The 24,651-nt window shown below is 38.0% G+C and overlaps 1 protein-coding gene across 7 annotated transcripts in view; it reads left to right on the top strand.

Moving 5' to 3' along the window:
- The window catches only part of NCKAP5 (NCK associated protein 5), a 394,263-nt gene that overhangs the window by 312,092 nt on the left and 57,520 nt on the right, over positions 1–24,651 (top strand). For 6 of the 7 annotated variants that reach the window (XM_049805372.1, XM_049805352.1, XM_049805312.1 and 3 more), the window contains 4 exons: positions 14,689–14,793; positions 17,926–18,117; positions 18,627–22,480; positions 23,176–23,353. In XM_049805372.1, coding sequence (XP_049661329.1) covers positions 14,689–14,793; positions 17,926–18,117; positions 18,627–22,480; positions 23,176–23,353 — 4,329 coding nt within the window. The remainder of the gene's footprint in view (positions 1–14,688; positions 14,794–17,925; positions 18,118–18,626; positions 22,481–23,175; positions 23,354–24,651) is intronic. The other variant, XM_049805332.1, reaches the window with a different exon arrangement.

Raw genomic sequence — 24,651 nt, 5'->3', positions numbered from 1 at the left:
CCACAAGTGATCTTTGGTGAAGTATTTATCAATGATTTTGACTGAGGAGAGCAATATTTTTTAAGTTTTGAAGAAATACATACTGAAGAGCAAAGACAGTTTTTCAGAGTAAGCACGTGTCAAGAAAACGGTGGAGCTATACTGATGTGACAGGCCTTAACAACAAAAGTAAGATTTTACTGCCTATTTTTCAGACAAAGAAAAATATGCAACTGACACTGGCTGAACCATAGATTTCTCTTTATTTTGTACATAGATTTTTATTATCAGTGATGATACACATGATGGCAGGAATCCAATATGGCATTTGAAACCCTAAGCAAGTAGGTGGGCAGTCTCATTAAGTACAAGAATGTTTTTCGTGGTTTTGCCTATTATTGTGTATGTTCAGTACAGGAATAAATTTAAGAAAAAAGGAAGGGGTTCCACAATACGAAATAGTATTACTATATTCCTTTCCAATTTTGCCCTATGCTTCAAACTTGTAATAAGCATTAAAAAGAAACGCTTTTTTATTCCTTGCAGTTATATTTAACCTATAACGATGCTTAACCTGTTGGATGCTATTTCAGCCTGCTGTGTTTTCTGAATGTATTAGCAAGATGTATTAGCAACTTACCATGTAAATCTCTACATAAATGGTCAAGTATAAGTATAGAGGCTGGTTAGAGCCAGCCTTTATTCTAGATTGTGAACTTTGTGAAAACTCTGAGTTACTCGTGTCTTTATGTTTTGTGTGACCAACAGATCCTTTTTTTTGTCTGATATGTTTCTGGTTTTGAAGTTCACAAATTTTTTTTATATATATATTTGGCGTATTTAAGTCAAGAGTCATTTGTTCAGGTTTGCTTTCTAAATGGGAAAAAACCTTTCTCACTGACATTCTGATAGCAAAAATTAGCATGGATTTGTTCTAATGTTATCACAGTATGTGATGGGGTAAGTACAAGCCATGTCTTAGATATAAAAGTGAAAGTTCATGTCATCAGGTCAACTTCTAAAGCCTCCCCACTTTGGATTTCACAGTGGAATAAAATAGTAGCCACTGCAAGGCCTGCTTAAATACAATATGCACAAACAGCAGGTGTGCTAGAGAATTGTTTTTTCATCATGGTGCATCCTTCACACTCCGTAACTCCCAAACGAAATACCAAAAGAATGCATAAAATTAAATGATTCGAAGATTTAGAGGTCTGCTTCTTGTTCTGGTAAAGTGGGAATCTATTGAAATTCTAAAGCAGTATAGAAATATAACCATTATTATTACAGATGTGTCATTTTATTCCTATTGCACTAATGGAACTAAGTATGTAGTTTGGTTTTGTTTTCTTAAGACTTTGAAACTTGAATGAAGGATAACTATGCAAAAGTGTGTGTCTATGAAACAACAATAGATAAAAGATTAATTTAATCTGTTATTACACTCAATACATATAAGACTTCATTTATATTTTACTTTATAACTGTGGTTTTGTTACTGTTATTTAAGTGTAGTGGCACTTTGCAGACATGAAGCAATATGGAATTATGGCTCTTTTACTTAAAAATAGGTGTGCCAATAAGTACTCAGTAGCATTTAAACTGTTCAGATTATATCAGGTCAGTGTGATTTGCTAGTAATTTTAAATTACATATTCAATCAAATGAATCAAACTAACATTATGCTAAGTGGCTTTTAGCACATAAGATTACTCAATAGGTATTTTCTGTTGCCATCTGTTAGGAAAAAATTAATTTTCCTGTGACATACCTTGTATGTTTTGTATACTTTTATGGATACTGGGCATAGAAGAAAAAAGGGTGATAATTAGTATAAAGTGTTATTCACAATGAATCATAGAACACCTATGAACCAACCCCGTCTTTTAGTATTGAATTTTACTAATGCTCTCCTTTGTTTCCCAAATGACCTATCTTCTTTAATGATGGTTTGGATACTGGTAAGATTCAAATCCTCATCCAAAGGCCATGACACTATTGACTAAATCTCTGTTGACTTCGCTGAGAATGTGAAATACTGTATTGCAAGATAAAATCAGCACGTAGGTGCTTAGTGAAACTGAAGAGTCCATTAGTACCTTAACTCTTAAATTACCAGCTGAGTATCTCTCTTGATAAAGACAAGCTAAAAGGAAAAGTTACCTTTGTCATTAAATCTTTAACAGTGTGATATTGACAGACTTGAGTCTTTCTGTATTTTTAGCATTTTTAGATTGCATTCATGCTCATTTCTTCCTCTGGATGTGAGCAAGCCGTGTTTCATTAGTCACTAACCGATGTCTGGGTGCAGGGAGGAGCAGTGATTTGTCTGTGTCCTGTGCGCATTACAAGGGCATCTTCAACATTATGAATTAAACTCCATCTAACTGCATTAGAAGTATGGAAACCAGACTGCCAAAGTAATGGCATCTTGAATTAAGATCAGTGCTTTAAAAATCCCAAATATACACCCACTCTTGTTCATCATTCTGGTATACAGTTTCAGAGATGAACTACTTGATTTTGTAGTGTTTTGATCCTAAATTTTTATATTCAGTCATATTTTAAAAGCAGAAATGCTCCATCTTTTTTTTTGAGTTTCCTATTACTTACTATTAACTCCATTTTTTTTTCTCTAAACAAGCCTTGTTTACTTTTCCTGTACAGTAGCTAGAGGCACAGGCACAGGTCTAGGCACAATTATGATGGATTATAGATACTGCAAGTGTGAACATGAATCAGAGATTAGCACTGTATTTTAGAGACTCACTTAAATTTATTCCACTAAGTGGTCCTTAGGAGATCTCGACAATAATTAGAAATATGGGTACTCTTAGCTCTGTTACCAGTCTTCACCAGTTCCTGGGGGAATAACAAATGGAATTAACCTTTAAATTAGGTCTTTAGGTCCTTCATGCACACGGGACCAGACTTTCAGGTGTTCAGACAGCGTGCTGAGCTCTTCTAAAAATCTGGCTACTTATTTGGTGCCAAACTGGGAGCTGACCCCTTTTGAAATTCCTATTATAATACCTCCTAAGTCCTGCTTTTATCTACTGTGAAAAAATGGTCAATTCACAAGGGCACAGATTCCTAATCAAACGTTGGCACCACTTCTTCTGCGCACAGACAGCTGCCGAAAGTTTGCACCTATCAGCCATCTCTGCTAGAGGTAAAGCTCCCAGCTGGCCTGAGCCTGGGGACAGGCTGCCCCTGGTACTGGCTGCAGGGTGGGAGAGGGGACTCTTTTCAACATCATCGCGTGCCAGGGCCTAGCACTCCCAAGGTTGGTCCAGGTCCTAAATAGTGCTTAGCAGGCACTGTACCTTCCCTTGCAAGAGCACAGTTTGGCCCAGGAGCAATGACTGACATTTCTCATTTTCCATGTCCCGGGATTCCTCCTGGCTACAGCAATAGGAGCAAGGTGCAGAGGAACATGGGCAGTGCATGTCCGTATCCTCATATCATCCAGTGTGGTGCTCCCTCCTTGTTGGTACCAGCAGTGGCTCTCCCACCTCACCTGTGTTGCAGCGTTACTAAGATTTCCTGGCTTGCACGGCCAGGCTGATTGTGAGATCCTTCTGCGGTTTCTCACCGCTCTGGAGTAGGTCGGTGGAATTACAGAGGTCTGAAGCCAGGATTTGAGATGCTTATTCAGATCATCAGGTCTACAGATTGTACTCTGGCGTGCACACAAGCCCTATGATTTTTGTATATCACAATAAATGGTAAAGAACTTTTTACAAGGGCATGTAGTGATAGAACAAGGCGTAATGGTTTTAAACAGAAGGTAGATTTAGATTAGATGTAAGGAAGAAGTTCTCCACTGAGATGGTGGTGAGGCACTGGCACAGGTTGCCCAGAGAGGTTGTGGCTGCCCCATCCCTGGCCGTGTTCCAGGCCAGGTTGGATGGGGCTTTGAGCAACCTGGTCTAGTGGAAGGTGTCCCTGCCCACGGCAGGGGGGTTGGAACTAGATGGTCTTTAAGGTCCCTTCCAACCCAAACCGTTCTATTATTCTATGATTCAATGAACTTGAACTGCCATTTGGGGATCTTGTGGTCAGTTTTGAGACTTTCAAGAACACAGCAAAACATGCACCCTGTGACCCTCCAGAAGTTTTATTTCTGAAAAGCAGCAAGAGTTTAGGAAGTCTATGGGACAAATCCAGACCTGGCAGAAATTCTTTTAATTTCAGTACAAGAAGTGGAGCCAGCAATTTTTGCCAGCTGGGAATCTGCCCACTTACTCTTTCTAAACCATACCTCAAGTAAGTGCTTCAAGGAAAAAGGGTAGAATAAAGTATGTTGTATCCAGGTATTCAAGAAAACCTTCTTAAAAAGCCTCGCCTTATTTGAAATTATTCTGTCAGAGCCAAAAACAATGCATTAGAGGTGGAGAGAAAATATGTATATAAAAGCCTTAAACTAATGATAAAAGTATTTCTTGAAATCTTTCTCCTACTTTTAAACTCCTCTCAGTCCAACTGACATTTCAACAATATTACACTAAAAAAAAAAAAAAAAAAAAAAAGGAAAAAAAGAGGGTGGAGGGATGGAGAAACCTTTTAAATGCATAATACTGAGGCAAGGAAAATATGGCTTGTTCAACAATAACCTTGACAAATTCATGCTCTTGTCATTTAAATGAATGAACCTTTCCAGTGTCTAGCTTGCTGGACCTTGGGAAACAGCAGTGAGGAAGGATTATAAAAATGATGCTCATCTCTCTTAAATTATTTCTCTGAGTAAATGAATGATTTCAGTGAAATCCAAATAAGGATGAATCTGCTCACTTGAATCACCTGTTCACAGCCAATGAACTTCCATGTGAAACAGTGCTTACCCTCCTCAGTTGCCATGTATTGATCTAAAACATCTTCCCTGAGCCTTCTCTCTCCTTTTCCTCCTACAGGCAAAAGGTTAGAGTTAGATAATAGTATTAATTTTCCAGACATCTGCACATGTTTTAATAGCCTTTAGAAGGTTTGAAATGGTTTCTGTTTGACCACCACAGGGCTAAAATGCCATTAAGACTTACATTGTAGCAATACATAACAATCATAGCCCCGTAGTTCAACCTGGCAATAAAAAAGCTAATTTATTTTATCGGAGATTTAAATTAATGTGATGAACTCCTCTCTCAACAGGACCTGTAACACCACTCTTAGAAAAATGCCATGGGCCTGCATATTTTCAAAACCACGTAAAACACTTGCAACAAACCTTGTGTATGTATTTGTTCTGTGTGCTTTTCGAGTGTTTACATGTGTGTTTGTGTGTTTACATAATGCTACTTACCATTCCTGAGACCATTTTGTTTTTTCTGTCCTATCTTCATTCTTAGCCTCATATTTTCTATCATCTGACTTGTAGACTCAGCAGGAAGAAATTGATTAATAGATCCAGGGAAATCTCCAGTGTTAGCCTTTTATTTTTACCACCCTGAGAACTGGAATTTTCTTGTGGGCAAAAATTATTACTTCTTAGGTAAATTGAGTTTAAAGTAGCTTTTAAAATAGACATATGCAGTTAATAAGGATATTTTTGAAAATCTGTGAAAGAAATATTTAGAGCTCAGACAGTTTTCATTTCCAACTATATGCTAGAGGAAGGCTTCAGCTTATCCCATTATAAAGTGATAAAGCAGCATTTGATGGCAGCGGCTTCTGTGATAAAATGATCATGGCAGCGCTGAGAACGAATCTAATAAGGGAATTGATCTGTAGATTCCAATTCTGTAAGAGTCAACATCGATCAACATAAATGTCAATAACAAGATCGTACTGAGGTCTGCCTAATTCCTTTAGATGATTTTGGGGCATAGTCAGAAAGTGAATGTGAAAATGAATTTTAAACTGTAGGAATCACAAAGACAAAGACCAAAATTATGTTGTGCTACCATGAATATCACTGACTGTCATAGTATCAGCAATTTAGCAGCGTGTTGAAATTAGTGAGTAGCATTTAATCAGATAATGATTGATAATGCAATGCCTGTTGTATGTGAGACTGAAACATGAGTACTTTTCATCTGTGTTTTCATGTTAAAGCATTTCTTAAATACAGTGAAATAATAAAAACCAGCCCTGCTTTTTACCACAAAAGCATAGATAGCATGTGTAGGGCATGCCATAAATGATTAATGGTATAGTTCTTCCTTGTCACAGGAGCTCAGTATAAAGTTGTTCCCTAGACTGATTCTGACCATGCTGAAATGTTAAGAAAAAATGGGTTTGTTTGTGAGCAATGTAACAAGAGAAGGTGTCAGAATGTGCAGGATTCTGCCTTTCGCTCTTTGATGTTCCCATAATTCATAGCACCCATGTGATGTTGGCACTCATTTAGCAAAGTGGAATTAACATATTAATTAGTATTAGATGAATAGAAAGGTATTTACAAAATAAGAAACAAAATACAAATATGTACTGAATAAGAGGCTCGACTCTTCTACAATACTTTTCTCACAAAACCACTGTTTTACCATGCTCCAAGGAGCCTTCCATGAGCAAGCTCATTGAAAACATTTATTTCATTAATTATTTACATTCTGACTAGCTGATTACTGGATCATTGATGTAAACTGTTGACTTTACAGTAATTACAAACCGCAGGGAACTTTATACATACATTTTCCTAAGAAATTAAATTAGCTCATTTTATTATTACTGCAATATTTACAGACTCCTACTGTAGTGCTATTAAAATGAGAACTAACACTTTGGAGTCCTAGAGCTTGAAAACACTGGTAGAGTTATAAAATGAAAACTAGGATCAGAGAGGATTACTTTGTGTCTTTCAATGTAACTTTTATTTAAAGCAGTTTATAAAAATTAATAAAACTAAGGGATTTGGAACAGGAGTAATTTTAGGCTTACATTAATGTTGTCAACTCTCTGAAGAATACAGAAAGATTATGTTATTTATGTTTATGCATCAAATGTCTGCTTAATGCTTCGCAATTTATACCCTAGGATATAAGTTCCCAACCTTCTGAGTTATTCTGGAATCTAGTTCACTGTTTTTTGCCATCTCTGGATGGCTCGATAATAACAGAGAGCAGCAAGCCTAGAGAATATGAAGCAGATGAGAATGGAACCTCTGTTTTCTTTTTTGAGCTGGATTTGCCTTGTTAACAGGATTTTCTGATGTAGTTTTAGCACCCTAATCTTCCATACAAATGTTTGTAATATCATACCCTTGTACTTTGTCTTGGATGTTGTCAGTTAAGTCGCAGTAAACTCACCTGGAGAATTTGCCAGCAAAACTGACAAACCATTATTAATACTGGGTTTGAATTTAAAGTCTAGCATCTTCTGTATCACCAGACTTCTAGGGTTTTTAGCAAAGTCAGCCTAATAGGAGGGAAAAACAACAAAAACAAATGGAAAATATAAAATCAGAACTTTTGTGGAAGTATTTTTATGAGATTAATGGAAAATCCAAATCCACTTGAAATTTCTGGAATAGCTGGAAACTTCCTTTTTTTCTACTAAGAGCTGATTTAGCTTACTGAAATGTGTTTTACAGTTAATCCTTTAATATTCATTTTATGTATCACTCTTCCTCCTTTTACCACTGAGCAATACTGCATGTTTGTGATTGTTTCCTGTATTTTACACAGCTGTAGGTAAGACCAATAAATAACAGTCTCCAGTTCCTTGCTCATACCACTGTAAGAGTTATCCTGGGGTTCCCTTATTGTGTATTAACAACCTCCTCCCACCAAAAATAAATACAACCATCTGTAGTGGTAAGCTCCTGCGATGCAGTTGCTGAGAACCCTAGCAGCAACATACAGGGGCAAACTAATTTTAGTTAACCTGTCAGACAGACCTGAAGAAAGAACATAGTATTAAATATGAAAGACAACATACATGTTCGTACTAACTACAATGGGGTATAAGACTTCTGAGTTGCTTTGCCTGTTCCAGACTGAGCTGTATAATGTTTCATGTTACTCTTTTGCCAACTACCAAGTAGCTATATTAACAGCTTGGTCTGTTGGAAATGGTGCCTGTAGCAACAGAGAACTAGAAAAAATAGCTTAGTGCGATGCATTCGCTTTACAATCAGAAGTTACATGTTCTTGCCTGCACAGATGTGTATTAATAGCTTCTAGAGGTCTAGAAAGTGATGAGCACGTAATTATGTTGGGTAAGGGAGGAGTATTTTAAATGGTCAAAGACTGTTAGTTTCTCACTCCGATTTTAGCCCCAATCCTGTGGGGTTAAATCCCATGGTTAAACATGGCCCAAGAGTAGGAGAAGGCACTTACTTGACAAGTTGACTGCATGTTGCATGTTCTCCTAGATGTCTTCTGTGACTAACTCCTGTTACCCATATTGCAGAGCTTTATTCACTTTCTCTAGGGAATGCTCTGCAGCAAAAGAATAGGGCCAGAAGAGAGCTGTGGTGAGCCTCTGTTTGCTCCTATGCTTCACTGATACTTTGCCATTTTCTTTTCCCTGGCTGCTTGATGCAAAATTTTTGTGCCTGAGGAGGTACACAGGTACAGATCAATTGGTCAGCGGTGCTACAGGCACAAGTGAAAATATTAGTTGCAAAATAATCTCATATAGTCAAACCTGTAAGCATGTAACAAACTTTATAAACAAAACATACAAATCCAGAAGAATTGTTGAGCTGTCGTGTTACTACCAGTGAATATGAACATGGACTCAGAACACTACCCTAATGCTGAGCACAAGAAAAGTTAGTATCTGAACCTAGTGTTTCTTCCTTTGAAAATGCTAAACTTCCCCGCCCTCCCCCCCCTCCCCCCCAGAATAAAAGTTCTTTTCTTATTTTGTCATCATTTAGAGCTTGGTCTCTTTTAACACATTTGTGAAAATCTAGAGAGACATACACCTATATGGATGTTCCTGTGTAGTTTATGAGATAAGGCCATGCTTTACTCCCAATACTGGCACCAAAAAAAAAAAAAAAAAAAAAATCACATTATTAACTCTTTATATCTGGGCAGAAATACAAAAATAAGATTGTGCATAGCAGACCTTATTTCATGTAAAGGCAATGCTGAAAAGTGGTAAAAAGGACAGGAATGCTTCTTAAAGACACACTGTATTCTGCAGGTGAATGACCAGAATGCTGGACTTCATTTTAGTCTAGAATATTTATAAGAAATAGCCAAAGTCAGCAGTAACTTCACACTGTTAGGATAAATGATGATTGCAAAGCAAATTATTAGAGAATTAGAGGGAAAAAAAGCACAGCTATTTCCACAGTGAAATGTTCTTGAAATTACCTTAAGGGATATAGTGATAAAAAGGAATCCTGAATGGCATATACCAGGCACAAGAACTCTACTGGGAAGCTGCCTTTCTTCACATGCAATAAGCAGCTGGAGAGATGAAGGCATGTTCCTAACCAAACTGGTTGATTGGTGGAAAGTGCTCAGTATGACAATTGCTATTGCCATTATAAAGTGTGAAAATGGAAAGAATAATTTTCATTTACTACGAAGTTAAACAGTGATGGCCATGAAGTTTTGTTTATAGGAAGTGAATAGTAGGAAAGTAGGACATAATTCTGAATTTTCTATAAAATACGTGACTTCCAAGAGCTGAAAAAATTATTATAATTTTATTTTCACAACATGAATTATATACAATAAAACATCAGGCAATTCTGTATGTGCACAGCATGCAACTGCAAGTACATTTCCTATGTTAGTGATTATTAGAATTAAATAAAATGGAAGCATCTTTTTGCAGCTTTCACTTTTGCTTCATATTTGGCTGTTTTCTGTTGACAACCACTTGTTCTGCTTTCTTTAGAGAGCGGAATTACCATATGTCAAAAGCATATATATTACAAACTCTGATTTGTCTAGAGGCAAAATCTATTTCTACTTTCAGAGGTTTGATTATTTTTTCCTTAACTATACTTTCTTCTTTATTTCAGAGTATTTAGTGTATGAGAAGTTCACAGTTCATACTTTGAATAGTGTGTGTTCTTTATCTAGGTAACTTCTGATGGAATAAGTGAAGGATGTTCTCTCATCTCCAGCTTAACATCCCCTCTGCAATGTATCTGAGGACTAAAAAAAAAAATCAAGATTTAGTTTAATGAAAGATTATATTGCTGCATAAACTAATAGTATGTAAATTGCAGACCTAACCATATTTTTTTCTTTCTTTGGTCTGCTGTCTTCTGTGGTGTAATGGAAATGTAGTATAGATTACTATTTCTGTAAGGCCTTTGAAACTAAAGCTCATCCTAGATGTGATTAATTCATAACTGCACTCTGCTTCTGACAGATATGACAGTTAAAGATGAACAAGGGAACAGGAAAGTGAGACAGGTCAGATGATTGTGAAAAAAAGTCAGCTAGAAAGAGCTCTTGTCTTTCATGACCCTCTGTCACACCTATAAAGAGATCACCGTATCAGCACTCTTCTTGTGTTGTGCATTTTTCTGCACATTTTGGGGGAGTTATTGAGACTTAACTCATTTAGTACAACAGGGGTAGAATTGGAGCGGTAATGTTGCTGACTGTGGACTTGAGTGGAATCTTCTTTGTGCCGAGAATTATTAAAAATGAGTGGTGTGAAGGCTGCAGAAAAGGTATTCCCTGCCAGTCCAATTACAATGGTCGGGTTGTATAGGGGAGCAGTCCTGAGTATGCCTGTTCAGGTTTGTGAGGCTTCAGATAACAGCAAAGATGGGAGGAGGCCACACGTACCAAACATTTACGGCTCTGGCACGGAGCGCCAGGATGAAAATGTCTCCTTAGAACCTAGAGAGAGAATTTCTTTCTTGTGAATGATGGACTTTGGCTCCTGTGAGAAAAGCAAAGCCAATTGATTTAATAGCAATTAACTCATCCAATATTGGAGAGCCGTGTACAGTTTGGCATAATTCATTGAAAATTGTTCTGGCAATGCTGCAGGCCATTAGACGTTTCAAAAAGGAGATGGGAACTGATAGATATTCTGCACAGATACAGTCAAGAGGCACAATAGTTAGGGGAGTCTCTCTGTAATATTGCCTCATGCCAGCAGGTAGTAGCCTTCTTTTATCTTCCTAGAAAGCCTTAATAAGGATGCTGCTGGGGAGAGGGGGAACTGGCCTACTATTTGATGGATTGGTTATCTGCCTGCCAGATAATTGTATTTCCTATTGCACTTGATATAATGGGTTTCCACCTAAATTATCAATTACTTAGGTTTTGTTTTTCATGGGGGTTATGGGAGTTAATCTTGACATTGAGCCACAAAGGGCACGGCCTTTTCTACACCCATCTCACAGGTGACGGAGGAGCTTTTCTGCTGCTGGTCACAGGCAGCCATAGAGAGGCACTTCCTGCTCGGCCCTGGCCCCCGTACCTCTCGGCACCTGCTTTCTGTAGGGACCCGCGTGCAGTCTAGCGAAGATGCTATGAACTTTTTAGTTCACAGCTGCCCCAGCAGTACTCAGTACAGGGTAATTTCCAAGCAGGCTGGCCCAGCCCATGCTGTATTCACTTCCCTAAGGGTTTTCTGTTCTGCAGTCCAATGCTCCTGATGGTTTCCTGTGTTCAGGGCGGCCGACATTCCCCAGCGTGTACAAATGTTGCCCAGTTTCCCCTTATCATTATATAGGGCACCAATAAATGGGGCAGGTGACGTGGATTTGTAGTTGTAACTCCTCAGTTTCATATTTAAGTATTCATTTAAACTGATGTGGTCTTTTCTGTGGAAGTCATTCTGTGCTGTGGTCTACCTTTTGTTGCATTGCATCATGATAGTATCAACAGTGATCTTAATATTGTACAATTTTCAAGACTGCAGTAACTCCTTGATCCAGTTATGTTGACTGTCATCACAATATAACCATAAAGGACACAGTATATTTTGCGTATCTGAGAAGAAGTCAGAATCAAGATATATAGTTAGCACAATCTGTTACTTGATTTTAAATGGATCGTTAATGAGGTTTTTTAAAAAATAGTAGTTTTCCCCGTTTTTTTAATTAGAAAATGGAGACGGAAAAAGAAAAAATAAATTAAAAAAAACATTTTTCTTATCATTTTTCTTTTGTAATTGGATTACTTGCTTCAGTGCTGTGTGACTATATTTAATTAATGATCTCAAACTTCGTTATGCTGGCCCTGTGTCTGTTAGTTTATTTGCATATGTGTGTGTGTGAATATTCCCTATGTGGTGATCTCTTGTTTGATACGGAAATATAATCACATTATACATCTTGAGAACACACTTTCCTTCTTTGTTAATCATTTTAGTCTGCTGATTCACCTTGGTTATTATAGTTTTATAGAGCCACAGAGTTTAATGCTGGCAAAGATGATTCAAACACAGCACGGCCCATGTGCTGCCCAGTCCTTCTGGTCACTGAGCCAGTGTGGAGGGACCCCTGTAACTCTGAGCCATTTACAGTGTGCTCTGCTGGGCTGCATCTTACCACTGGCCAAAAAACTGTTTCTGGTTTTAGCCTGTCCCAAATGGGCTGATCTCTGCTCTTATGTCCGATATGGACAATAACAGCAGCACACGAAATTCCATGGGGTGACATTATAGGGGTATATTTAGTCTCCCTTATTGAGGTGCATATATGTTACCAATTAAGTAATGCAGTATTTGAAAAGCTTTGCTGGAAAAATGGAAAGACAGTTTTACAACTATAAAACTCCTATAGCACTATTTCTAGGATACTTATTTCTGGGAAAATAAATGTTCAAGTATAAATGTTCGTCCATCACGGATGTCCCCCGTCATCATCTGTAATGTGCAGATCTGGCTATAGTAACTTCCGCTAAAATATCTCTGGAAGCAAAAATCAGGCGACTGGATTCACTGGAGAAAGTAATTAATTCCTCTGCGAAAAGCCAGTACACCACTTGTTTGTAACATCAGTGACTCCTGGTTCTGAAAACAGTGGAATTCTCTGGTGGTTCAACAATGCAGTTGGAATTATTGTCAGGAACAACACATGTACGAAGTCAGTAAATCTGTGAGTTTGGGAAGGCATTTTACCTGGAGCGTAAATCTTGAACAAACACCTGACAGTAACTCTAGTAACTTTAAAAGGTGCACGCTGAATAACTAGGTGATAGGCATCACAGATGTTAAAAAGCACAGAGCCTATATGTAGTTAATATTTATAATGAAAAGTATCTCGGATACTGAGTGCTTGTAGCATTTTATTCTGTTCAGCAATATATTGGACAAAATATGTTTATACAAAATATTGATCATTGAAAATATTTTCCATAATCTGTCTGCAACAGATCGTACCTCCTGAAGAATTCTGGGTGAATATGTAGCTCTTGAGAAATTACTCCCAAATTTATAATGAGTAGTTTTCAAAAAAAATTGCTAGATTGTCTGGAAAAGATGCCTGGAGCACAGCATGCAGATAACAGAGGCTGCCTGCTTTGCTCTGTAGCAGATGAATTTCTGCAGTGGGTACCAAGCAAGGGGGCTGGGGAGTAGCTGGGCATAAGATAGTGCATGACTGATGTTTCAGGAGCCTGCAGAGAACTGTCTTGCCGTTACTACTACTGCACAGTGTGGAGGGGCTTTTGTGGCTCCAGATTCTTTTTCCCTCTTTGACCAGGCTTTTTGGATGGACAGGGTGATGGGCCACTCATGCAGCCTCAACAAGTCTCCATGGTTTGCTGCATCCTTCACAGGGTGCCCCTGGCAAAGCGCCCTGGCAGGGGCTGCACCATTTGTTCCTCCAAGCTGAGTAACCCGGTGCTGAGGAGGGAGTGGCTGTGGTCTCTCAGATTGCAAGCCTGGAGAATTAATAGGAAAATGAACAGACCCTGATCCAAAGTCCTTTTGTTTGGGGTTTTTTTTAAGTCCTTTTTCATTGATTTCAATGGACTGTGAGTCAGATCCATACCGCCTGTTGCATGATATGTTGGTCCAATGACTGACAAGACTGCAGATATTTCTTCTTTTGAAGTCATCGGCCAAGGCATTCACATAAATCATGGATTTTATTGAAACTGCAATTAAAACAAATCGGGCTTAATGCACACTGAAAGCCTTTGTAATTAGTGTACAGGTGAACATGGAGAAAAAGGCACAAGCTTAGCCATCCTTCCAAGCAAAACTGAAAAAAGAACTGCGTATATAATCGAACAGCATGTGAATATTAATGCGCAAAATCCTCTGAGTCCCTAGTTCCCTGATGCAATTATTTTCTATTCACATTAATTGTTCCTAACAGATGACATTAATGACTTTGAGTTAAAATGTGTGCAAAGGAGGCCTTCAGCAGATCAATGCTGTTTAAAAAATAGGGTCACTTCTGCAATCATTCACTCAAGGTGTAACAGCTCGTAAATAAAACAACATTAACATGTTGATTGATTTATAAATGTTAATTTTGTAGTTCATTTTTATGCTTTTTTCCTGAAACCTGTCAAACTCTATGGATAATGGTGGGACTCGTGTTCTTTTGTCATTGTTGCGTGTGAAGTAATGATAAGTTGCAAAACAGTGACTAGAAGAAAAAGTAGAGTTTGTTTTGGATGAAGAATGATCTGTTCTGCAGACAGGAAGTCTTGGACAAAGTAAGAACAAAGAGCAACATTTCAAATTAGAACAAATCCTTTTTTACCTCGGGGTCTTCATTTCCCTTGAAATTTAACAGCAGAGTTTGGAATTTTAAAAATGCTGATCTGCTGCATACTTGACAAATGCTTATGCTTTGCTCACTCCCTTCTGCCCCCCCAGAAACTCCATTCACGCATCTTAGACCTCTCATCTGGGGATTTGCTTTCAGAAGTAGAACGAAACAGAAGCCTGATGCAATCTCGAACTGCTGATGCTCAGACTCACGTGAGTTTTTGTGCTGTCCTTGTACCCCTCAGGAACCCTCCCTTTTGCCTCTGAAGTCTCATGTCAGGCATGAGCCATAAAGCTGATCTCTGAATTGAAACACTGTTGAGGCAGATAACAATACTTCTTCTTCCTTCTGTTCTCTGAAATTCAATATTGTGTCCTCAGTTGATATAGTAAGCAGATAGTGTCACTCTGTGCGAAAAAGCGTAAATCTTAGCAATGTCCCCAATATACCTTTTTGGGTATTGATTACATCTCAGAATCTCTGAGAAATGGTCAAGGAGCTTTTTATTAAAGCCCATACACTGTATTATTCGTCCTACTTTTATGATATATTATGTATGAACTTTTAAAAATTCATGGGCTCTGCATTTTTTTTTTTTTCAGATGGGGTTAGCTTTGTGCTTATTTGGCAAAACGTTAGCCACTGTGGCTTTCATGTTTCATTGTCAAAAAGAAAAGTAGCTTAAAAAACAAAAGTCACATAAAGATAGAGGGAAGCAAAGAGGACAAGAACAGAATATTGAACCTGTGCCTTTGATCTTGAAGTATAGTAGTGTCAACAAAAATGTAATCTCCTTTGTAATACATACTTTAATGAAAAGGCATTGTTTCAAAGGTTCACAAAAAATGCTAACAATCCTTTCCATTATATGTAATTAAGTCTTCAGGTTAGGTTTTTCAAATATAGGATTTTCTGTATTTAATAGTCTGATTCTTTCAATTTTCTGTGATTTCTAGCGAAAATTATGTATTTAAATTGTACTACTACATTCAGGCCTTTTTACTCTAATTTCATTAAAGGTAATGACTTACTTAAGAATCATGATTACAAAAAATTAAAATTTCACCATGTCAGTTAATAGACCCATATGCAAGTTAAATATATTTAATTAATGCATCATAAACATACTATTCAAACTACTTTCTTGGATAATTTAGACTATAAAGGCAAATCACAGGAGAAAATTCCACTCTCTCTTTAGTGATCTGAATGCAATCTAGAAATTGGGCAGCTAGACTTCAGAATCTGTAACGGCATATTTTTTGCACATTTTCTCATCTCTTAAACAATAAGGATTACAGTAATATACCGTTCTTTTGCTTTGCTTAGATATCTGCATATTTTTCATTGCTAAAAGTGTAGGACCGAATGCCTTTCCCCTCTCTTTAAGTGCAAAGGAAACAAAGCGAGGGGATGGAAGGGCTCTCAGACTAGCTGAAGATGACAGGAAAGGAAGGGAGTACTTGTCAGTATGCTGTGATGTCCTCTTCTCTCCTACAGGAGATTCTTATAGGAAAGGATTTTACAGTCATCCTTCCCTTAAACAATGTAATGACTGGGACATAGCCTAGCAAAAAGGGCAGAAATTTGACGTGACATGTTTTCCCAGTGCCACAGCTGAAAAGCAACGAAATAGCCAGAACAAGCAGATGCTGCCATTGGCCTCTATACAGTCAACCTTACAGGGAGCGACGTCGTCATAGCTGAGGAGGCTGATGAGAGAGGGTCTCCTGTGGGAGCCACAATGTCAGAAATAAAGAGTAATTTGTCTCAACAAAGCGAGAAGGTCTGTTTCAGAGCCAGGAACACAGGCATCAGCCTGCCTGTGATGCTGAAAGATGTATTCTTCCCAGAGCCAGTGGATTTAAAGCTATTCCTCCTGCATCCATTTGACTTCCTAGGAGAACATGTACCAATAACTCCCAGAGGTGAAATGTGCTCTTGCTACCTCTAAATGATTTTCCCATTCATAGGTTTTGCCTGTGACAGAAAATAATGATTTGCCCTGTAGTTACGTTTGTCAAAAACAGAACGTTATTATGTCAGTTGAGCAATGAACACCTGTACTGATGAACTCCTCAGCAGTAAAAATTCTGCTGTCTCCTGTTTAACTGAAAAAAAGGTTCAACCCTAGTAGTAGTAAATGGGAGGACATGGGGAATAAATGGAAGAAATTAGCAGAAGGCCAACAAACATGTTAGTGTATGAGAAGTGCCTACAAACTGAGCATTTTTCCAGAGATTCGCATGAAGAAGCTACATCTACTGCATATACAGTTTTGATAATTGTTTTGTGGATCCAATAACTTTAGATTTCTTGTGTCTTCCTGAATATAAAGGTAAAATTTTCATCCAAGCAAAATTAATTTGGGGTATATCTGCGTACAAAAATCAATAAATATTGTTGGAGCTTGCCTTAATGAAATTCAAAGCAAAGTTTTATGAAACAGAGTCGTGTCACTCTGTCTGGTGTTCCTGGTAATTAAAAAGATATCTGATTCTGTAAGGAAACTGGAGAATAGCATAACAGAATGGTGCAGGCACTTAACATTAAAGAAGCTCCAACACTGTTAGGCACAAGAGTATTAGTTTGAAAACAAATTAAAGGCATCCTAGATACTCCTACAGAGGTTTAATATTTTACCTAAAGTGCTATCTGCTCTTCATTACTCTCTTCCTCAAAGCTGGCACTTAGTCACAGTCAGCTGAAATTGCATTTGGAGAGGGGTGATAACTACACAAGTACTAAAGGCAGCCATAAAGTGTCAATAAATTGCATAAGCAAGAGGCTTCAGCTGTCTGCGAGCGACACAAAGATGGATTGTCCTACGTCAGAGAGTTTCTTAGACAAAGCTTTGAACTAGATAGGAAACCAAAATTAGACTGTAATGGAGAGATTCCATTCTCAGTGGACATTCTGGTTGGGATACTAAATTAATTTACCTTGTCCAGGGTGTACAGCCTCATCTGTTACGTTGTAGGGCTATAATGCAGTTGTCAAGATGTACTTGTATTCTTATAACTTTGTTTTCTGTATCTTACTGGAGCATGCTGCTTATGTACAAAGCATAATTCAAATAGACTCAGAATAATCTTTAGCAAAAGAAGAGCAGAATACTGGTTCAAGAATAAGGAAGAAAATATGGAGGATTGTGGATTTTTCCCCGACAAATGAAAATGTTAGTAATTTTTAATTTAGTTCTCTGTATTAAATTCACCAGATGCTAATGGCGTAACAGGAAGGTGTAAGTAGCTTATTTGCTTTTTCTTTGTCCATCTTAATCAAGGGAAAGTTAAATGATCTTTTCCACCCATAAGATATTTCTATTTCTTCTCATATTTTAGGAATGCCAGCAGAATGTGAAAACCAGTATACCTGTCTTGAAATGCCGGAGTCAATTAAATATGACAGGTCCTAGCCGCCTGTATCCCCGGAGCAGCTGCAGTAGCAGTGAACTCTCCCTCTCAAGTGCTTGCAGTGAATATTCCAGTGGTTCCTCCTACACTTGGAATGATGGAAAGACATGCAGCAAAAGGGTAAATCAAATTAATTGTCTTCATTTACTACCTTAAATTCATCTGAAACAAGATTAATTGAAAAGCTGCCTATTTCAGAAATTTTTTCCACTTTCTTCTCTCTGTTATATTTAAAACAGTTGTCACTAAACTCAGTAAGGGTTCTCTCTCTGATGTCTCCCTCCCTCTCGCACTCCCCCCTTTTAATTTTTTTTTTTAACAATTCCTTTATCACTCCAATTTGCTCACAGTTTCCTCATTTATTCTGACATTTATTCTGTCTTTCACAATCCAAATTGTTGCCCTTCTTTATCTTAATCCTTCCATTCATGTTGTTCTTCCTACAGGTTTTAAATGCACTGCAGCCTTCACACCACTAGAAAATCCTTTATTGAAAAAGAACATTGCTATTAATAGCAATGGATGAAATGTAATGCCCTATGCAACTCTTAAATCTCTTCACTAAAATGGTAACGCTTTTTATTAACAGCACTTCTGAGTAATATGTGAGTTTTATTTTGTTTTAACAGTCATCCGTGAGCTGGGATAAAAGAATAAGCATTGGTTCTTCGCTCCCAAGCAACCTCTCAAGTCCTGCAGATGATCTACCTCCAACTCGTATCAAGGAAAACCATATCTTAGAAGGGCTGAAGAAATTACAGAAGCAAAAAATATTACTTGAATCACCTTCAGTAATATCAAAATGGGGTTACAGAGATTGCATGAACTCTAATGAAGGAATATATTCCCCTGGAGTTAAATGTGGCAGCCATAATGAACAGACTCATTGTAAGCCAATGGAAATAGGAAGTATTTGCATTGAACATAACAAAACTTTCTCTTATGATTCAGATTCGCATGATGATGCAGATGATGACTCTTCATCCTTACTGTTGCTGCAGGAAGTACCAAGCAAAGACTGCAGGACCTATTGTAACAAATTAACTCACAGCATATCTGACAGTCTCTTTGACTGGGATCCTAACAGAAAACATTTACCAGAAAGAAGTTCGTATTTTAATTCAAAGGAAAGACCTGAAAAATTGACTAGCTTTGTCAGTGGATTTCAGGCAGAAGTGAAATCGTGCACCAGAGCAAAGCTGCCTGAGTTACAGTTAAATCAAAGCCATGCTAATATAGGCTGGAAGGACCTTAATTTTCAGCTTTCAGATACTGATGACAATGAAGTCTTGGATGAATTGCATATAGAAAGCAGTGATGAGAAAAGTCCATCAGATTTATTAGCAAGTCCTTTTACTGAGAAGTACACAAAGACCCCTGACGTGCTCAAAGTCACGGAGAATTCTAAGTTTGTATCTACTGACAAAGAGGAAAAACAGATATCTGCTTACTCAGACATGAGGCCAAAGACATGTAATTTCATTAAACAGCAAAAGGTTATAAAAAAGACCTCTTCTGAAGAGTGCATTACTGTAATATTTGATGCTGAGGATGGTGAGCCTATTGAATTCAGCTCACATCAAACTGGAGTTGTCACTGTAACAAGAAATGAAATTTCAATCAACCAGCCACAAACTAGGTCCAGTGCAGAATATACTGAACTTATACCTCAGGGAATAACTGATTTGCAGACAGGAACCAATGCTAGAAACTACACTGCTTTAGAGAGACCTGAAGATGAAACCGAGAAACAGACTCATGAAGATAATACAGGGAATAAAAATACAGTTGTCCCCATGACCTGCAGTGAATCTTCACACTGTGGAAGAGTCACACTGCAAAATACTCCACGACAAAAACTAGTTAAGCCAGTGTATGAAGTATCATACAAGGCCAATTCAAGTTCCACTGTGCATGCAGGAATCAGTCAAAAGCTAAACTTGACTAAAATACCCAGCAGAGGTAAATTTTCTCCACAAAAAACTGCAGTGATGGAGAGCGAGGAGACCCCTGTAGCTCAACCAGTGGGCCCCGCAACCCTTGAAAAATCACCTGCTCTGCCACCTGTAAAGCTTTCAAAATTCAAAAAGGCACAAAGTCCACCTCGTAATTTTGACTCAAAAGTCGACTTTCAGGTTCCAAAGACCCCTGCCCACCCCCTGCCCAGCTTGAAACGTCCAGGCAGAGGTGACGGGTCAAAGTATCCAAAGAGTCAGAGTCCAGCATCACCGCTGTTGCCTCAGCACCTTATAGAGCCCAGTGACTATGGAGAACCTCCAACCAGAGACTTTCATTGTGATTTAGCAACTGTAGAAGCCCGATCACCGTCCCCACCCCTTCCTCCAGGCAGGTCAACATCCTTGTTGATTCGGCCTAATTACGCTCCTTCACCACCTGTAGCAGTAAAGTTAGGAGGAGCTGGTCCCAGTGAAACAGCAAAAAACATACTGAAATCATCACCATTAAAAGGAACTGTGAGGTCTGGCTTTCACAATCAATCTAGTCATGAAATGCAAGCAAAAAATGTATCTTCTGGGGCCAAAATTGAATTATCTTACCTTCAAGAAAATGCAGAAGCAATTATGCAAAATAAGTGCATATCTCAGCAACCCCATAGTGCATGCCAAGTACTTTCCAAAGTTTCCACAAAGCAAGTCTGCCCAAAAACCCCTAATCAGCTGGGTCTCCACAGGAATCGTGAATTTTCCAACACAGATTTTCAAACAGCCAGGTCCTTTTCTCTAGGTTGTCCATCACTGGAAAAAACTTCTTCACAAGACGCATATTCCAGCAAAAAAGATACTCCCAGTGACAGTGGAGTGGATCAGACACAAAAGATGCCAAACATTCTCCCCGCAACTCCTCAATGTCATACAACAAGCACAAGTGAGCCTTTACTATCTCAGGTAAACAATTCCGCGTTGTCAACACTGTTTCAGGGTAGTGACACTGCACATGCTACCCAAAACTCTAATGAGAAAGGAATGAAAACCCGTCTGCCTGTAGGACTGAAATTATTTGTCAAATCTCCCCAACTTCTCCGAAAGAGCTCTACTGTACCAGGGAAGCAGGAAAAAGACAGTATAAATGCAGCTTCCAAAAGTAATGTGAGTTCAAGTAAGTACAAGCAGAATGAATCTATGTGTGTAACCTCCAGAGGTGCAACAGAGGCTGAATTAAAAGACTCTAAGTCTGATACTGAAGTAAAAAATAATTTTACTGTGGGACTTGGTATGGATACAGCATCACCTCATTCACATGAAAACTGCAACTTGGTGGTAGACAGAGTAGATGGATTAGAAAACAAATTAGTTAAGAGATCTGTTTCTTCTAGCAACAAGTCGCACTTGAAACCAGCTCTGGGCATGAACGGAGCAAAAGCTCGTAGTCAGAGTTTTAGCATTCATACAGGGGAAAAGCCATCTGCCCCTGTGACAGAAGGTCTCGGAAAAGTACGGACTCAGATTATTACAAACACTTCTGATAGAGGAAATTCTCTAACAAGGCAGAACTCAGCCATGGAAGGACTTCAAATCAAGGCCATTCCTGGGTCAACAGTGACACCAGAGACTGTTTCACATACTCCTAAAACCACAGAAAATTCTTATTCTAGACAAGGTTCTCTTGGAAATATGATTAGTTGCAATAGTCAGCATGGAAGCCCAAGCAAACTGCCCTTCAGATCATCTTCAAAAGTAGACTTGTTTCACAACACTTCAAAATGTGATGGAAACAAACCATTTTGTCAGAAAGATGTGCACAGTCTATCTGTCCAGAGTGAGAAAAGCACTGAAAGTTTTAAACACGAAGTTTTAAGTAAAAAAAGTGTTCTGCCAGCAGAATTGGAGTTAGAAGCATCAGCTACTGTATCTTCCAAACAAATTTCATCATTTCAAAGCTTGGATGGAATAAAGTGTCCTCATAAACTGGAAGCAACAAAGTCACAAAGACAGCAAATGTCTTTAAAGTTAGCAGAAGCCTCTGAGAACGTTACCAATGTTTTGAGTTCACCGGCTCTACAACCTACAATAGAGGAGAAAGTCATGTTATGCATCCAAGAAAATGTGCAAAAGGGTCAGGGACAAACCAAATCTCCGACTGCAGAGACTAAGCAAAAGACTGGACCCTCTATCGCTAGTTGGTTTGGCTTTCGAAAGAGTAAGCTCCCGGCACTGAGTAGCAGGAAAACTGATGTTCCTAAAACAAAGGTAGAAAAAAAAGATGCAAAAGTTTCAGGATTTGGAATTAAGCAGGCAAAATTAGAGAGAAGAAAAGAAAAAAAGAAAACTGAACAACACTGTGTAATAGAAAATGAAATTAACAGGAAAACAGACAATGGTGACATTTTAGCTGATGTCATGGAGAGCAAAATTATGAAACCTTCACAAGACACACCTGGTGAGATTGAGTGTGAACAAGTCAAAGGTTCCACCACAGCTACATACTCGGCAAAAGACAGTTTTATGAAAGAGCTTTTAAACAGGTAAAACTCTAACACAGTCTGGGATGTGTTGTTGTAGACTGTAGCTTTACAGATGCTCAGATGCTAAGTTCAATGTATGTTCCTTTTAGGCTAAGAATGCATAGTAGTAATCAACAGGTATGCTATCAGGACTTTAATCTGTATGGGGAAAAACATTAATGATGAGGTGATAATTTTGTTCACGTTACTTTGTTAGCCAAACCAATGGCCTTTGAAATTAAAAAATGGCAAGTTACATCCAAGTTGGTAGAAATTCAAATGATTCCAGAAATCAAGAATCTAGGCAGATGGTGTGTAAAGATAGAGGATAATTAGGTACATGTTTTAATGTATTCCATCTTCATGTATTGTAACCAGCAAATATATATTTGGTAACTAGTCAGAATTGATTACATTTCTAGCTACCACAACCTTTGGTCACAGAAGAACTTAGCAACTGTTATACTGTGTTTTCACGTTTGCCCCACAGCAGTCCCAAATATAATATAAATCATCATATGTGAAAGACTAAATTGATATACTACCTGAAATTGCAAGTGACAGATTTGATCAAGGCTAGTTAGAAACATTTATCACTCAAAGGTCTAGAGACAGAAAGATACAGAGAGGTTACTTTAAACATTAAAGGAATGGAAAAGTAGAGTGATTGAAGAAGGGCAATGTAATTTATCAGAGGAATCACTCTCTACCTGCAGAGTTGATAAGAAAGCAGCTCAGCAGACAGAAAGTGGATCAAATAATGTTTCCTACAGGAGTGTGTCGAAGGGCAGCTCCCAGGGCTCCTCTCTTCACAGCAACTCTATCAGCTCTCAAGGAAACCACAAGAAAAACAGCAACACAAAAATTGATATGGAAATGCAGAATCAGACCCTGGTAAGTGCTTTAGTACATGAAAACATTATTACCTTATTTTTTAACTTCTGGATGTGTTCCTTATTGCCAGTACAGACAAACAGGATAATAACTGTTTATATATGATAGAAAGATTTTGTGTAGCTAGAGAATTGTGAATTAATACAAAAGTTGGCAGCTTGACTGTAGGCCAGATTATACAGCTAGTCATGAAGATCCTACTGCTTCTGCTGGCAATTCAGTTCCAGTGGAGATATATGCACAACGATGCTATCATCATACTGCAGTAGAATGAAATAATAGGACTGTTTTCTTTTTTTTTTTCATTTTTTCCCCATTCCCTGAAAATTGCATGCCACTGTTGAACATTCCTTTGAACATTATAGAAATCATTAAGCCTAAAAATGCACTGCTGATAGTGAAAAGGCAAAGTATTTTACCATATTTAGGAATATTTGTCACTTAAGAGAGAGTCTTTCTGAAGCAAAACCATACATTTGACCCATGACTCTCTTTGTACCATGGAAGAATCTCCCTGTTAATGCTCTGTAGTTAGTTTTATGCTTCAATAAGGTACTAACTATACCTGATACTTTAATTTACCCAGAGAGTAGGAATGTTGCAATTCAGAAGAAAAATCATTTTATTTTCTGTTAGCTACTAGATTCTGGTTCTTGAAATGTTATGTGAGTAGCTAACTTTTCTGCATCAAGAAGCATACACAGAGAGTCTATCATTGTAGCCTAAAGTCAGACTGAATGGGTGCCCTTCCTTGTGAACCTTCTAATAATTAACCTTAGAATTTAGTGAGCAATTTCTTGCCTAGCAAGGGCCTTTCCCATGATGTTTTAAAGTCCAAGCACCAGGAGAACAGAGGTGCTTTAACTCAATGAGCATTCTTTTCTCATTCCTGATAGCTGTCTTGACCATATTATCAACAATAATTTTCACCAAATAGTCTGAAGACTTGTGCCAAATACAATACTGAACATGAAGTTGAGGCTATTACTTTTGTTGTTCTGGTAAAACTAAGTTATTGAAGTACAACACATGCAACTATTCCATCTGAGAGAATTTGAAATACAAATTCTTCGGCTTGTGTTTCAAGGGTAAAACAAATTTCAAAAAGCTTCATAATGGGAACTGGAAAAAACTCTTAGCTTAGTGCTGATGTTCAGGATGCTTAGGGTTAAAGTATCCTACACATGGTTTCAACTTAAGGCAGATGTTTTTTTACTTTAATGCAGATGTCTTTCCTAACAACATCTGCAAGGTCACTTTTTAAAACTTACGAGGAACATATGTAGAATGAATGTGTT

The sequence above is a fragment of the Accipiter gentilis genome, chromosome 1, assembly GCF_929443795.1.
Source record: "Accipiter gentilis chromosome 1, bAccGen1.1, whole genome shotgun sequence".
Taxonomy (NCBI): Eukaryota; Metazoa; Chordata; class Aves; order Accipitriformes; family Accipitridae; genus Astur; species Astur gentilis.
The sequence above is the reverse complement of the archived record's forward strand: the minus strand, read 5'-3'. Positions and strand labels throughout refer to the sequence as shown.